Below are 16460 nucleotides of genomic sequence, written 5' to 3'. Positions count from 1 at the left end.
GGAACACACCAAGGCACATCATAATTAAATCACCCAAGATTAAAGATAAGGAGAGAATCTTAAAAGCAGAAAAGAGAAAATGACACAATTACCTACAAAGGAGTTCCCATTAGACTATCAGCTGATTTCTCAAAAGAAACCTTACAGGCAAGAAGGGGCTGGAAAGAAGTGTTTGAAGTTGTGAAGGGCAAGGATCTACATCCAAGATTACTCTGTCCAGCAAAGCTATCATTTAGAATGGAAGGGCAGATAAAGTACTTCCCAGATAAGGTCAAGTTAAATGAGTTCATCATCACCAAGCCCTTATTATATGAAATGTTAAAGGGACTTACCTAAGAAAAAGAAGATAAAAAATATGAACAGTAAGATGACAACAAACTCACAACTACCAAGAACTGAACCTAAAAACCAAAAACAAACTAAGCAAACAACTAGAACAGGAACAGAATGAGAGAAATGGAGATCACATGGAGGGTTATTATTAGTGGGGAGGATGGGGGAGAAAGGGGGAAAAAGTACAGGGAATAAGAAGCATAGATGGTAGGTAGAAAATAGACAGGGGGAGGGTAAGAATAGTATAGAAAATGGAGAAGCCAAAGAACTTACATGTACGACCCATGGACGTGAACTAAGTGGGGGAATGCTGGAGGGAGGGGTTGCGGGGGAGAAGGTGATAAAGAGAGGGAAAAAAAGAAACTGTAATAATGTAATTAATAAAATATACTTAAAAAATATGGTATTTCTCACAATATATTAAATTCTCCCTCTGCAGAAAATACTTGCTAGATTCAACTATGGATAGCTTCTGTTTACCATTTATAACTTTTCTGAACTTTTAACAAAACCTTTAAATGACATGCATTTAATTGACCCCAAGTTTCTGAATGATTGACTGGAATTTGTGCCTTTATTTATAGGTGAATTGGTGTAAGCACTAACCTGGAAGTCAGGGTTTCTGGCTCCTATTACCAGATTTTTTTTTCATCTGTAAGCTGAGGTGATTGGAAAACATTGTTAACATCAATTCAAGCTTAATATAAGATTTTATGATTCACCTTAATCTAGCTTAATGAAATCTCTTACTCTAATTCTGTAATTATTTCATTTATTATACATTGGGAAACTGCTGCATTAGGGGAAATGCAAAATGAGAGGGAGATAGTGGATCTTCCAGAAACGCAGAAGTACAAGTTTTGCTTTGGTAATTGTTTATTAATGCATTATATACTCTACCTGCAAAAGAGAGTAGAGGCTTCAAAAGCTACATGAATGAGCAATACATCAGGGCAACTGAACTGGTTCTGTGAGTAAATTGTTAAAGTTTTACATCAAAACATTCTAGATATATGCCAATAGGAATAGTTTTTTTGTGTGTGTTTTAGTCCAAGGGATACTCCCTTTTTTCATTGATAGTCACATAGACTTATAAAATTATTTATAAAGATGATAGGAGATTGCCATTCAGATTTTAAGTTTTCCTGTTGTAGTGAACTCTGGAAAACTGTCATAGGTTAAGCAACAAGGAGTTGCCGAATTTGTGAATGCTCAGTCTAGTAATTTTACCTACCTGAGAGGCATCAAAAGTTCTAATAGAGTTTGGCTCCACGAGCTCCGTGATGTAGACTGTAAACCAATGACAGGATATCTCCTTAGGCCTGGGAGCACTCACTCATGTTACCTACCCAACTATCAAGAGCAAAGTTCCTTTTTTTCCCTTAGCACGTGTATAGCATTTAGCTTGTAACAGATACTTAAGAAATGCTTATACAAAATGTTTCCATTGCATTATTTTAAAATTTACTAACATAGAATCTTTTGGTGTTAATCTTTTGGTTCTAGGATCAGAACCATAAAGATTATCATAGTTGATTGAGACTTGAAAATAGGCATTTTCTTTTATTTCTTCACTAAGCAAAATTTATTTACTGCTTACAGTGTTGCTAGCGCATTGGTAGGAGCTGGAACTACAATTGATAGGAAACAAACCCTGCTCTTAAAAAGCTCACATTCTAGGAGAGAAAGATTTGTGTACGAATTATTATAATATAGCAAATATATTTATGGCACTCTACTAGCACAGTTTGTAGAGGGGGGTTTACTGTCTTATTAATGAGTCACGGAGTCTGGTAGAAAGGAGAGGGAAAAGAAGGCGTTCCATTTCTAAAGGGCTGAGAGAACTCCTTGGCTAGGGCAAGTACTTACTACGTAGGATGAGGAGTAGAGGTTAGAGAAACTAGTTTGTGAATACTCATGAGTGGCTTTGCTATCAAATTTGCCTTTAGTTATGAATAATCAAGTTTATTTAGGTTGGAATGTTGGTATGGGAAAAAACATGGGTTACTTTGGGTGATGTTACGCTCAAAATTGTCTTTGTGCCTAGACATGGTATTTACACAAGAGATGGGCATTGCGTTACTAGGGCTCGTTCTTGTCCTCTAAACCAGTGATTTCCACGTAGAATTACCTCAGGAGCTGTTTAAAAATATGTTGGGGCTTCCACCTCCAGTTATTTGGATTCAGTAGGTCCAGAATTGGCTAGGGATTCTGTGCTTTTCAAAGACATCCATGTGATTCTGATGCACAGCACAGTTTGGGAACAACTGACCTAGGCTGGCATGGAGAGAACATACTGTTTGCTGTAGTATATTTGCACTGTAATTCCTTAAAAATGGAGTAGGATCATGTGTAATTTAACAGTAACTACCCCATGGGAATAGAACACCCTGAGACTTTAATAGTAGGGGATGCTAATTAAATACTGTAGTATAAACAGCAGCTGATCCATAGATGTGTTTTTAACTTAAATGAATCAGAAAATCTGAAATCAAGCCACAGAGTATACAAGAACAACTCCTTCAGAAATAATGAAGCTACAAGGGAAGTGGCCTGTAAAAAGACTAAGGTATAAAGGTGCTAATGATTGGTGTCAAGTACATTTGAGGCCACCTACAAAGGGAGAGACGGTGGCTCAGCCTCTGACATAAGGGAAGTCTTCCCTAACATTTCACAAAATAGTCAATAAAGTTTACCAGTGACCTGTTATTAACAGAGAAATGTGTATTTTCATTTTCAGGTTATATAATTATTTTAGAATGCAAAAAAGTAGGGAACATAATGAGGGTAATATCAAAAACCACCACATCTCTGAATCAAAACCTAGAATTCCTATATTAGACTATCATAGTAAATTCTAGAAAGCATGGGGCAGTTAGTCATGTGGCTCTTCTGATTAATTGTGTTCATTAATAAAGCTTCAAGATCATCTAGCAATGAAGTATAGTAGTCTAGAGACTCCTTTCCAAAAGCCATAAAGAATATTAATATTCCACCCTTTTCTATCTATTCATGAGTTAGTTCAACTAATAACAAAAATAGTGCCTTTTCTGTCCCAGACACTACTTAGGAGCTGGTACAGATAACAGACAATAGTGGCACAGATTATAGACACATAGACACATAACACAAATACGTAACTAGTAATATTTGCTTAGAATAAAAAGCAAAAATGAAGCTATTTTGCTGTTTTTCTTTTCTTTTTTAAAGCTGAGTTTAGGGAAGGGGACCCTGGGAAAGGAAAGCCTGGTTCAGTTACATCATAGATATTTAATTACTGCTTCTTAAATTAATGTGCAAGACTTCTTGTCTGCAGATTTAACACACACACAAAATGACTTGGTGGTGGGAGAAAGTAATACATAATTTTAGGTCCAGGACAGGAGAACTAAAAGTTCCCTGTGTCCTGCTGTGGTTAGGTGCTCTGTAGAAGTCTTGTGTTGAATTTGGGGAGCCACTTTTTAGAAGAAAGGACAGTGACAAATGGAACCATGTCAGACGAGAAGAAGAACTGGTAATATTTAGCATGGAGACTCTTTGCCAAGATTATGCAGATATTTAAAAGGCTGCCTTGTGGAAGAGAAAAGAAGTTTAGTCTTTATTGATTCAGCCAGATGAGTGGGTTGAAGTTACAAAAAAGAGATTTTAGAATCATAAAAGGAAGATCTTTATCAGTAATACTCTCCATTAAACTTACCTGTCACTGGAAATGTAGGGGAAGCTATGTAAGTATCAATAGGTCTTTAGAAATTTGACAAATACTATATGTAATAAAGCTTTTACAATAGAAATCTCCATGGAATGTGACATACTTAACCTTTAATCATGAATCATAATGAGTAAAGCTTAATGTAAACATCATTAGATACTTTTCTAAAAAACCATCAGATAGAAGTACCATATTTTGCCATATATACACACTTTTTTCCCCAAATTTTTGAGGGAAAAATAAGGATGTGCATTATACATGGGTAGTACTAACTCTGTGTATATATAAATATTTTTAATTCTTTTATGTTTATGTGTGAAAAGTATAACTCTAGAAAGCAATAGCGATATCTGTATGCAAAATAATACCCTGTGATGTGATAATAGGTTTTGTTTCTAAATATAAATAAATGAATAATTGGATTAAAAAATTAAAACGGATGAGTTTTTTGCCTGAGAGTTTGGGCCAAAAACATGGGTGCAATTATAGATGGGAACGCATTATACACGGTGAAATACGATATGTCTGTTGCTCAATTTGTTGCACAGTCCCTATCATAATTAAACATTTGCTCCAGAGAATGAAAATAAATAGTATACCTAATCTTGTATTTTGAAGAAAGAGGAAACCTAACAAAAGTACTTCAGCAACAGTCTTAGTAAGGAAGTTCATCAGCCGATTGACCTTGGGCAAGTAGTGTCTTGTCTTAATTACCTACCTCAGGGGACTGTGAAATCAAATGAGTTTGTATACCTAAAGCACTTGCCCAGTGAGTGTCTGGCCCAGGGAAGTATTCTTTAATCGTGTTAGTGGTTGTTACTTACAGTTTTAAGTTATCTAGAGGCATCATTTGAGAGATTAGTATTTTAATCTGAGTTTTTAATTCCTAATATCTGTGGTTTTGTTTTTTTTACAACTGTCCATGTATTTCCCAAGTCACAGCTAACTGTGGTGAGGCCTCATTTATCTGGCATTGTTCAAGGGAAGATATGTTTGACATTAAGTGAAACAACTTCTGATTAACTTCCTAAAATGTGAACTTTCCTTTTAACCATTTCAAGTTTTAAAAACAGCTGTATCAGTTACATAATTTCCTGCCCTTTTGAAACAAAGGCCCGAAGCATCCCTCTGTGTGACATGCAGTGTTGTGCGTAGGCACAGGGCGGGGCAAAGGTACAGTGCACCCTTGTCCCTATGGAGAACAACACAGTGGTCAGTGAATAGCTAACGCAAGCGTGAACTCTGGGTTTCTTGTGAACCTACTTTTGCCCCATCCTGCACTTATAATTGAATAGTTGTTTTCATTTATATTTTCCTTTTTAAGTAGCTATCACTTTTTTCCTGTAATAAATCCTTTTTATGCATTTCCCAACCACTTTCTAAATGTTTATGTCTAATCTACCCTGGATTTGCAAACCAGCTATTAGAGCTTTCTAATAATTGTATGTTTAGAATGATAAGATGTCCGGAATTTGCTTGAAAATATCCAGGGGAGCAGGGAGGGGAGTTGTTAATTGTTCAAGCCGGACAATGGATACAATTTTTACTCTGTTCTTTCTGCCCTTGTATATGTTTGCAGATTTTCATAAAAAGTTTCTAAAAGCCCCAGGCCTATGTGTATTCATTTCTTATCTTTGTAATGATTGACAGGAAGCCTTGTAGTATTATCTTTGGACAGAAGGACTCAGAGGTAAGGGGTGGAGATGTTCACATTTTATTTGTTATGGTGGAGTTTTTTTAACTGCCATATATTAGGTTTATTTATATATTTGTATGTGGGTTTCTGATATGTATCTAATCTAGAAGAAGATTCACCTTCTCATCTGTAAATTGAAAGTACTAATAACATCAAACTTACGGGATCGTGAGGCTTGTGTACCTCTGTATTTTAACGCATTTTTTGCTTTTGTTTTTAAATAGATATTTTAGGTGGATAACACTGGGTTCTGTGTGAGGTGCTGGAAGAGCAGCAAAAGGGGCCCTGTAATAGCTGTTTCAAACATCTGAGAATTCTTTTTGTACCAAAATCTGAGTTTAAGGGTCTTGGTAATTAATATTTGCAGTGATGGCTTGCTTGCTGCCTGTGCCTTGTCTTTTATGTCTTTATTTCTTGATTTAAATATTCTGCCCTTTCTGTGTTTACCATTATTGAGTGAAACAGATACATGTCCAACTGCAGAATGTAAATTAAATTGTAAATCACCACTGACATACTGGATTCACAATTAAGCATTTCCCGAAGGTAGAGTATATAAATTGGCGCCTCTTTGGGAGGCAGTTTGATAAAATCTATCTATCATAGTTTACTGTGTATACTCTTTGCCATAACAACTCCTTTGCTGGGAATTTATCCTAAAGTTAACACTCACATGTGTACAAAGATGTGTGAAGAAAGTGTGGCTGGTGTCTGGGTAGAAGAGAAAAAAAGAGTGTGGAGCGGTAGGCAGACACCTTTTATTGTATGTCTTTTGAAGTTCACCTTTTCTTTTACCTTACACAGTTACACTTTTTATATTAAAGAGAAAAGCTAGGATAAAAGAGCCTTCTTACCACCTGTGGGTAACACAGCATCTACAGGTCCTTGTTTCCAGTGAATTTTCCGGGTTATGTTTTTCTCAAGGGTCGACAATGCTAATAAGTAGGCTTTTCTTCAGTGCTCAGCCTGACTTTGTGTAGGATTTTGACAATCCTCAACTAATCATTTGATAATTGAGTTCATTTCTGATTGTAGGAAATTTTATAATTTTATTGCAGAACTGTATGCATTTATCCTTCCTTACCTATAATCCTTACACATACCCATCCTTCAGCCCAACTTCATTACCTTTTGACTACCTGTTTTCTCTCCATGCTCATATACTTAGACATATGTGGATGCTTCTACTCTATTTCGTAAACATACCTCATAATCTCCTTTAACTGTTCCTTCTCCTGGAGTTTTTCTTCCAGTGATTCTCACCTCCCTTCACACCTTGGTTTGGTGCAGTCTTACTCTAATCTTCAGATAACAGCTGAGATTTCACTCTAAGAAGTTTTCCCAGTTCTTTGTAACCTAAATTTTTCTAAATTGTTACTCTCAGAAACGTTGTATTTTAGTGTATTCACATTATGCCTTTTATTAGAGGGGTGTGTCTACTTTTTATTTGACCCTCCCCCACAGTTTAATAAACCCCTGCACTGCTGGTATCAAATCTTACTCATGACCTTGTGCCAGTGCCAGGGTGTGTAGCCACTTAGTACATTTTAACTGGATTTGAGCAAGAGTGACAAATGTGTATTGACCAGTAATCAGCTTTGTGGCTTGGTGTTGCTATTTTGTCTTGGAAATGCAATCAGCAACATTTTCAGTAGATTTCTTTATATTTTATATCTATTTTTTTACTCCTCACCCGAGGACATTTATTTTCATTGCTTTTAGCAGGAGAGGAAAGGGAGTGGTGAGAGAGAGAGAGGAGAAGGAAGAGAGAAAGAGAGAGAACCATCAATTGGCCACCCTCTCCTACATGTCCCTGCTGGGAATCAAACCTTCAACCTTTCAGTCCATGGGACAATGCTCCAACCAACTGAGCCACACTGGCCAGGGCAAGAAACTGTATCCACTTTTTTAGGATAGATATTTCTGAAGTCAGCAAGAAAATTAAGTACAACAGGAAGTTCATTAAAACTACAATTTAAGATATGCAAGTGTGAGAGGTTTCTAACTTTACCCTGTATATTTCGCGTATATCATTAGCCACTGTTAGACACTTTGATCTTGCTTAATATAATTCAGTGTTGAATGTGTATTTTAATGGGAGGGTTTTTGACATCAACATTTTAAACTTTCATCTAATTTATAATCTTAACTTTAAGTTAATGGACATGTTTGCCTGTGTAGATTGTGGTTTAAAACTGCTAATAAGTTCAGTCAGTGATACATGATCTTTAGTGCCTAAACCATGAATAGTAGATTTGATTTTTCGTTAACCCCTGTTTCTAAATTGAAAGGGGTCAGAGTGTCTGAATGGCAAATAAAGCAGGAGAACACAATCAGGAAACGAAAGCACTAACCTCAGTTCCTCCATTACTAACTTACACTGTGCTCAGTAATCTAAACCCAATATTGACATTCTTCGTCTTTAAAATTGGTGGTAACGGCCCCTGATACTTGATAGTTTGTGAAGTGCTTTATCATTACCATTTTAAAAAGTGATTTAACTTCTTGTAGCTTGTTGAAGTAGTTGCCTACTATTCCTGTTTTTATTGATGTGGAAATTGAGACTTAGAAAAATTAAGTCACTCAAGATTTGGCTAGCAGTGAAATAAGAAATATACTTGGAATGAGACCCTGGAATTTACCACACAGTTAAGGCCTTTAGCTGCAATCATCCTGTGGTGTACTTTTTGTTTGTAGAATTCTACATAAATGCACGAATGTTATTATCAAAGAGTTATCTTGAATGTCATATGTATACATATATTCCATTGCATGTTTAAATCTCTCTGGGTGGTGTCTGACAACAGATTAACATTCAGGGGGTTGGTTTTCGTTACTTTTTCCAAGTGAATAATTTCTAAAGCTATCACTAGTATTTTTCTGTTTTTAAAGTGTTGCTTCAAACTGATGTTTCATTTTAAAATTACAACATAATTTTAAAGATACAATTAGCTGATGTTAAAATGTTAATATCCTTGAGTTGTATAATTAAATTTTTATCCAATACTTGACTAACAAATACAAAATTTCTGAATTTTCTGTCTTTATTCCACAGAATGGTAAATAACGCCGACCATCTCTAGATAGGATATTGATTCACCTCATGTAAAGTATGCTCAGTTCCTTCCCAGTGGTGTAAGTATCTAGTCCTTCTCCAAATTTGCGTCCTCTTCATTGTTTTAAATATAGTTAAGAAGTCATGATGATGATGATTCAAAAATGAAAGCAGGCGTTTGTAGAGTTGAAAGAATTTTTTCATAATCATGTGGTAATTTCTTTGATAAATTTTCAAATCTATCAACTTTCTCTTTTACCATTTCTGTTTTCAACTTGGAAGTCTGACATTAATTTTTAATTCAACATAAAATTACTCTACTTATTATTTTAAACTGCTTAATAGCCTAGAAACATGTGAAATAGATGTTTAGCCATTTGAGAGAGCTGGTGTTAGATTGCTTGTGACAAGCACACTGTTGGAAGCTTGTTACTTTAACACTACTGCCTTTTGTGTGCAAACCGCTAGCACCTTAGCCATTTTCCTTTACCTACCGGAGATAATAACGTAGTTAAGTCCATTAGCTAATGTAGTTGTGAGTCAGGCAAAAAATACAAATTGAGATGATGGTATTATGTTGAGAATTTTTGTGTGTGTGTGCTAGGATATGAACTGTAACCACTAGTTCATATTCAATAGGCCTCTGAGTAAAAGTATTCCCGTAATTTCAGATATTAGAGAAGATAGAGTATCTATTAGCTCATTAAGTGCATCTTTAGAGTCTAATGCAGAGTGCCTTTAGCATAAGTATTTTCTAAAATTTGGTGCAGTCTCTGTTTCAATTAAATTCCTTCCGTTTTGGTTGACAGTTCTATAATCCAGTAAGTAGACACTAAGATAGGTTTTCCTTATTATTTAGGTTTTTCATTAAAGGTTTTTCCCCCTCTCATTGATGCAGTCATTTATCGCAAACTCTCTGGAATAGGCCCAGCAGATGTGAGTCGCAGCCTGCCCGGATGCTGAGTAGCTGTGTCCCTGGGAGGTGGGAGGCACTGCATGGCTTTGGGCTATAGTCCCCCACCCCTCCTTTTTTTTTTTTTTTTAAAGGATTTATTTAAGGTGGCTATTCTTAATAGCCATTAGAATGTAAGCATCATTTGCCCTGGCTGGTGTGGCTCAGTGGATTGAGTGCCAGCCTGCGAACCAAAGGGTCGCCGATTTGATTCCCAATGAAGGGCACAAGCCGGGTTGTGGGCCAGGTCCGCAGTGAGGGGTGTGCAGGAGGCAAACACACATTGATGTTTCTCTCCCTCTCTTTCTCCCTCCCTTCCCCTCTCTAAAAATAAATAAATAAATAAAATCATTAAAAACAAAGAATGTAAGTAAGCATCATGAGGTTAGGAGGTTAGGAATATTCGCCTGATTTGTTCCTTGTTGCATCCTCCGTGGTCTAACACATAGGAAGCACTCAGTCTTAATTGAATTAATGATTTTTGTCTAAAGGGCCTCCAGTTCTCTGATTCCACAGTTAATTTTTATCTCCCCCTCTATAAACTTGTTTTTACTTGGATTTTTTTTTCTAAACATGCATGAAGTGGCTACAGAGAAATTTCAATCTTAATCAGTGGTGATTTAGAAATAACTATTAAAGAGTGATCGACACATTGGAATAAAATGCTCTTTTTCTCCAAGACTTTTTATTATGGAAAGAATATTTTTTATATTGTTATCTACCATCATAGCCTCTATTATGCTTTTATCAGTTCTTCTATTGGTTTGAATTATGGAATCATTTTATCATACTGTCATGGTCCATCCCTAGTAAATCTTCATTTCTCACTTATTCTTACTTCTTATCATTTTCTTTAAGACTGCCACTCCTCTGATGGTAACATTAATTGTGAAAGAGGGTGATGTGCCGTAAATAGTGAGAAGGGCCTGCGTACATCTGCAGATGATGAATGTTGTGATTGACTCGAGGATGTGTTAAATCCTCATGCAGTGCCTACCGTGTAATCCAAACAAAACTAACTCATGACCAGGCCATCCTTTGCCGAGTCCTTCCAGATGAAAACAATAAAGACAGCAGAATCAAGCTGAACAAAATGCTGTATTATCCAATAAACTTTCGTTAAGCATTGATGCTTTACAAGTAAGGAAGTAGTCTCTTATTTTTGCATATGATTTCAAGATTAATCATTTGTGAGTATTCTAACTGTTTTTTGCTCTACACGTATGTAGAATTTAGTTTAAAGAAGTGTGTTCTGGACATCATGCCATATCTAAGAAGAGTTTATGTACATAGCCAACTAAGGGTAAAAGTTATTGTAAAATAGGCATACTATTATGGTCTTCTCTAACACCAGTTTTTGAACCGAACCATAATTCCTGAATTTAATTGTTCTTTTATCCTTTAAACATTGTCCGTGTTATTGCAGTGTCGGAATTCTTTTCACACATTTTCAATTATCGTTGGCCTGAGTCTGCGATCAGATTAGTGATTTAGAGTGGGAGATGCTCCTAATCCTGTGAGCACTCCTCGTGCTACGCAAGAAAATCGATTCCATTCTTACATGTTATCTTTGTTATGAGAGAACTGCTGGTATCATAGACTTAGATGACCTTTGTAGGTCACGTATTGCTATAATTGCATGATTATGTGCTGAAACTAGATAAATGATGATAAATAAAATTTGAAAATTACAGAATGTGTGCCTTTGTTTATAATATGCACATTGGGATATTATTCTCAGTATTCAAGAAAGCTGCCAACCTTGGCATTTTCTCAGCAAAATATTGTCCCCCCAATGTTATATGCATGATTGATCTTTCTCATTATGACATTATCATTCTACTAGATAGGGATATACGAGGTCTGTCCAGAAAGTATCCAGTCATGTGCTATGAAAAATAGAGGCATTTATTGAAGAAGATACAAGATACATTGTACATAGGACAATGACCCTTCAGTCCTCTTCAAGGTAGGCCCCTTGGGACCTCACACAGTTCTCTCAATCGCTATCAGCTGCCCCATCATATTTTCTTGAATCTCATCAACGGTCAGAAATGTCTTCCCTTTCAAAGGTGATTTTAGTTTTGGGAAAAGCCAGAAGTCGCAGGGTGCCAAATCTGGACTATAGAGGGGCTAAGTCACCTGGGTGATTTGATGTTATGCCAGAAATCTCTGCATAAGACATGATGCATGCGCAGGCATGTTGTTGTGATGAAGCTGTCAGTCACCAGTTGTCCATAGCTGTGGACTTCTGAATCATCCGAATAGTTTCTGCAGAGGAATGTTCAAGCTTAATACAAAATTTGATGCAGATTCATTGCTCTACTTGCTCAGTTATATTGAATGTGATGGCCACATAGTACATATGCTCACTCAGCAGGGTCTACCACGCCCCCCGCCCCCCCCCCCCCCCCAGGAAAGTGAAGTCATTGTTCACACATGCTCATCCCAGCCCACTCTCCTTGGATGCCAGGTTACATTGATGTTATGCAAACCATTCTTGTTCTATTAACAATGGTTGGACTTTTTCTGAACATACTGTGTATATTCCATTCTAGTGGTTGTTGATGTTTTTACTTTAGATGTATCTTTTAATATTAGGGACCTCTCGGTGCAAGGCACAAACATCTGATTTAAACAAGGTGAGACAAAAGGGAAATTTATCCTCTTATGTAATAATACAGCAAGAAGAGCAGGAATGTATCAGATGTTTAGGAACTACTAGAACATGGATTATGAGCACTGCAAGGCTTTCTCCTTTGCCCTGCATTTCTTGGTACATGTTTTAAGTCTCCTACAAACTAGCTTCTTCCACATGGTGAGGAATGTACCAGATTAACATCTTCCTGCAACTGAACACAGTTATAGTGACTGTCCGCTAGTCTACCCTGAATATTTTGAAAGAGCAAGGCTTGGCTTCCTGTGTGCCCACCCCATTGGTCAGGAAGTAGAGTGTTATCAGTAGCAGCCCCAAGAACATGTGGTTGGAAACAATGAGGCATTCTGGGCAAACAAAATTAATTGGTCCTTAGTGTTATCTCCTTTTATGAGTTTTCGAATAAAAGTGCCTTCCATCGTCAGTGAATCTAAAGTGATGTAAAAGAGTACATTATTTCAGATACTGTGGAATCTTTAGCTCTATTACCAGCTTTAGGATGGATACTTTTTAGTTACAGGTTCATATAATATAACTTCATACAATATAATTCATATATATACTTTAGTTTCATGCTAATATAAAGTACTGCTCCATACAGAGAGAGATTATTACTATCTGTTCTGACATAATTAAGACAGGAAAATATTGTGGGGCCATCAAAACATTTTTTCTCATGCCTTCTAAATTCTTCTAGTTGGGCTAATAATCAAATTAACAGAGATTAACAGGACAAAATGTTCAAAGTTTATTATAAAAATATACATTTGCGGGTGTCATAATGAGACCCAAAGAGGCATTCAGCAGTTGAGGTTTATATGCCATTTTAGACAAAGGAGAAGGGGGGGCATGGGACTGCTATTTCAAGGGGAAATAGGCAATTCATAGGCAGCCAAGAAAGAGTGGAACACTGAACAACAAATTCATGCTGGGCAACCCAAACCAGGGGAACTGAGGGGAGAAGTCAGCAGAACAGGTTTCTGTGTGGGTCTTTCCTGTCTATCACACTTAACTGTTACCAGGCTAAGGTGAAAGTTCTAACGTGAACATGTTAAGATTCCCTTCCTGAAGCAGGACTTTCCATCTGACTTCCCTTAGACAGGAAACGGGGAGGGTCAAAGGTTTTTCTGAGTCTTTGTTTCTTAATAACCAGCTTTAAATCAGTATCCCAAAAGGTACACTTTGGGGTGGCAGAACTTTGGTCCCTGCAGTATTATGATTGGTGTTTTGATTTGTTTTATTTTCCATATTAAAAAACAGTTCTTGAAGTCTCCTGTTTAAAGTAAGGGCATGTCAGCTTATGAAGTATTTTGAAAGTGTGAAGACTAAAGTTAGCAATGTACAGGCATTCATTTTAAAGGGAAAAGAATAATGTATAGAAACCAAATTAATAAATTCAAGGGTATAATATATTCTCATATAATATAATTCACCAATTTAATTACCAAATTAATAAATTCAGTTTACCAAATTAATAAATTCAAGGGTAAATTATTTGGATTACTAAAAGGATTTGTCAACTACCTTAAAAATAACTTCCTAGGATAAGGATTAATAAACAGTATTCCCCCTTATCCACAGTGGGTGTTTTCCAAGACTCCCAGTGGGTGCCTGAAACCACAGATACCGAACACTGTATATACTATATTTTTCCTGTATGCACATACCTATGAAATGCTTTAATTTATAAATTAGATAAGAGATTAACAACAATAATAAAATAGAACAATTGTAACTATTATAACAACAGTTATGTGAATGTAGTCTCTCTTAGCAGATTAGCACAAATTTCTTTTACCTTCTTAATTTCGCAGATAGAAAATTCACTGTTGCCCTAGACCTTCGCAATCTCAGCATACAATTTTTTTTCTTACTAAATTGAGAACTTTCCCCTTTTCACTTCAAGGAAGCACTTTACAGCTTCTCTTTGGTATCTCCCAGTTGTCAGCATCACTATTGTGCTTTGGGGCCATTAGTAAGTAAAATAAGTGTTTCTTGAACACAAGCACTGCGATATCGCAGCAGTCCATCTGATAATTAAGATGGATGCTAAATGACTAATGAGTGGGCAGCCTGTAAGTCTGGAGATGCCGGACAAAAAGATGATTCACGTCCCAGGCAGAGTGGAGCAGGACGGTGTGAGATTTCATCATGCTACTCAGAACAACGCACAGGTGAAAACTTACAAATGGTTTATTTCTGGTATTTTTCATTTAATATTTTTGAGCCTTGGTTGACAGCAAACCCATGGTTAAAGGGGGACTGCTGTACTACTCAGCACTTGATAGAGCAGACAAAGGGCTGAGGATTAAAACAAACTAAAGTGTTGTTTCTTAAAAGTCATTAGGAAAATATTCATGTAGGTTTTTTTTCAACAAACTTTTTAAGTGCAACATATCTACTGAAAAATGTGCAAATCAGTAGTGTACAATTTGGTGAATGTTCACAGCGAATGCACCTGTATAATGTACCTAGCATAGATCATAGAACATTTGAGTAACAGATCATTTGGTTAAGTAATGGCTACTGTTCTTTTGAAATTGGTCAGGAGAAAACGTAAATGAGTTACTCTGGTTGAAAGTTTTCTCACCCAACTATGTAGGTGATAATACATTACAGGGGGATATATTAAGTTAACAATAAAATTAGTAGAGTACAGTTATAATAGCTAAAGCATTTAGAATAGCCAATGATTGGAAATAGTCCCAGTGTCCAAAGTAGAATAGATATTCCTACAATGAAGTGCTGCTCTGCAATAGAAGGGAATAAACTGTTGATAGACCCAACATTACAGATGAATCTCAAAACCTTTATGCTCAGTGTAAGAAGCCTCACACAAGAGCACATGAAAATTCCATTTATGTGATTTTCTAGAACAGGCAAGACTAATTAGTAGTGGGGGGGAATCTGAGCAGTGGTTGCCTCTGAGGGAAAGGGACATGGAAGGGACATGAGGGGGACTGCCCAGGGTGATGGTAACATGCTGTGTCTCCACAGGCATTTGAATTTCACATGTGTACCTATTTCTCAAAACTCATAGAAAGGTAAACATCTGTGTCTTCTCTTTTATGTAAAGTTGACCCCAAAAGAAAGAAAACCTGAACAAATACTGAGCTCTCGTCAGTGGTATGCATGCGGAAGTATTTAGGGGGAAGTGTACAGATGTCTAAGTGATTTTGAAATGCATCGAAAAATATGATGAATAGAGGGATGGATGCTTACAGACCGGACATATATGTGATAAAGCAAGTAACATGGGAATGCTGAAATCTGAGGGCTTAGTATAGAGGGCCACTGTAAATATATTTCAGTTTTTTCGGCATGAAATTTTTTATTGCAAAGTGGCTGGAGGAAAAAGCCTAGGCCACCCAGAAAGAATGTAATCATGAAAGGGAGGACTGCTGTGGTGGCAGGTCACACACCCTGGAAGGAAGCAGAAGATGCTGGAGACTTAAAGGAGTACGCTAGCCTGTACCCCAAATCGTGTGATTCCAGCAAGTCCTGCCTTTATTGGACAGCAGAATGATGTATGGTTTGGGAGTTAATAAGATCTAGGTTTAAATCTTTTTCTGCTTCTTAAATCAGACTTTTTACAAGGTACGAAATCACTTTGGGCCTTAGTTTCCTCAATAATCAATCAATTAATACAAATTTAAAAAATTTACCACAGAAGGTCACTGTGAGGACTAGGTGACATTACATTATATAAAACTCTTGCCCAGTGCCTTCTCAGATGTGAGGATTTAATAAATTTTTAATGTAGACGGTTGAAGGGACTTCTGCAGTTGACATTTATTTCCATCAGCAAACACTTAATTGAGAGCCTACTACATGCAGTGCATACTAGTTGGCACAAAACTATAAAAATAAAAATAGAAGAAATTGCCAGTTTAAAATATGTTAAATAGGAAATTTGGATTTTATAAAAAAAGGAATTAAAGTAGTAAGAATTTTTATATTTGACAACTCCCTTAAATTTAATACAGTCAAGCACCAGTTAACCATGGGGACACATGCTGAGAAATGCATTGTTAGGTGATTTCGTTGTTAGGTGAACAC

At 36.5% G+C, this 16460-nt stretch overlaps 1 protein-coding gene across 13 annotated transcripts in view; it reads left to right on the top strand.

Moving 5' to 3' along the window:
• HMBOX1 (homeobox containing 1) overlaps nt 1–16460 on the top strand; it is a 172270-nt gene that overhangs the window by 55831 nt on the left and 99979 nt on the right. For 12 of the 13 annotated variants that reach the window (XR_008425189.2, XM_045202563.3, XM_045202561.3 and 9 more), the window contains one exon: nt 8794–8873. The exons of the other annotated variant lie outside the window; for it this stretch is intronic. Coding sequence is in view for 11 of the 12 variants with exons in the window: in XM_045202563.3 (XP_045058498.1) it covers nt 8851–8873 (23 nt within the window). In the remaining variant the exon portion in view is untranslated. The remainder of the gene's footprint in view (nt 1–8793; nt 8874–16460) is intronic. 13 annotated transcript variants of the gene reach the window in all.

The sequence above is a fragment of the Desmodus rotundus genome, chromosome 9 (genome assembly GCF_022682495.2).
Source record: "Desmodus rotundus isolate HL8 chromosome 9, HLdesRot8A.1, whole genome shotgun sequence".
NCBI lineage: Eukaryota > Metazoa > Chordata > Mammalia > Chiroptera > Phyllostomidae > Desmodus > Desmodus rotundus.
This window is presented reverse-complemented; position numbering and strand designations above follow the sequence as displayed.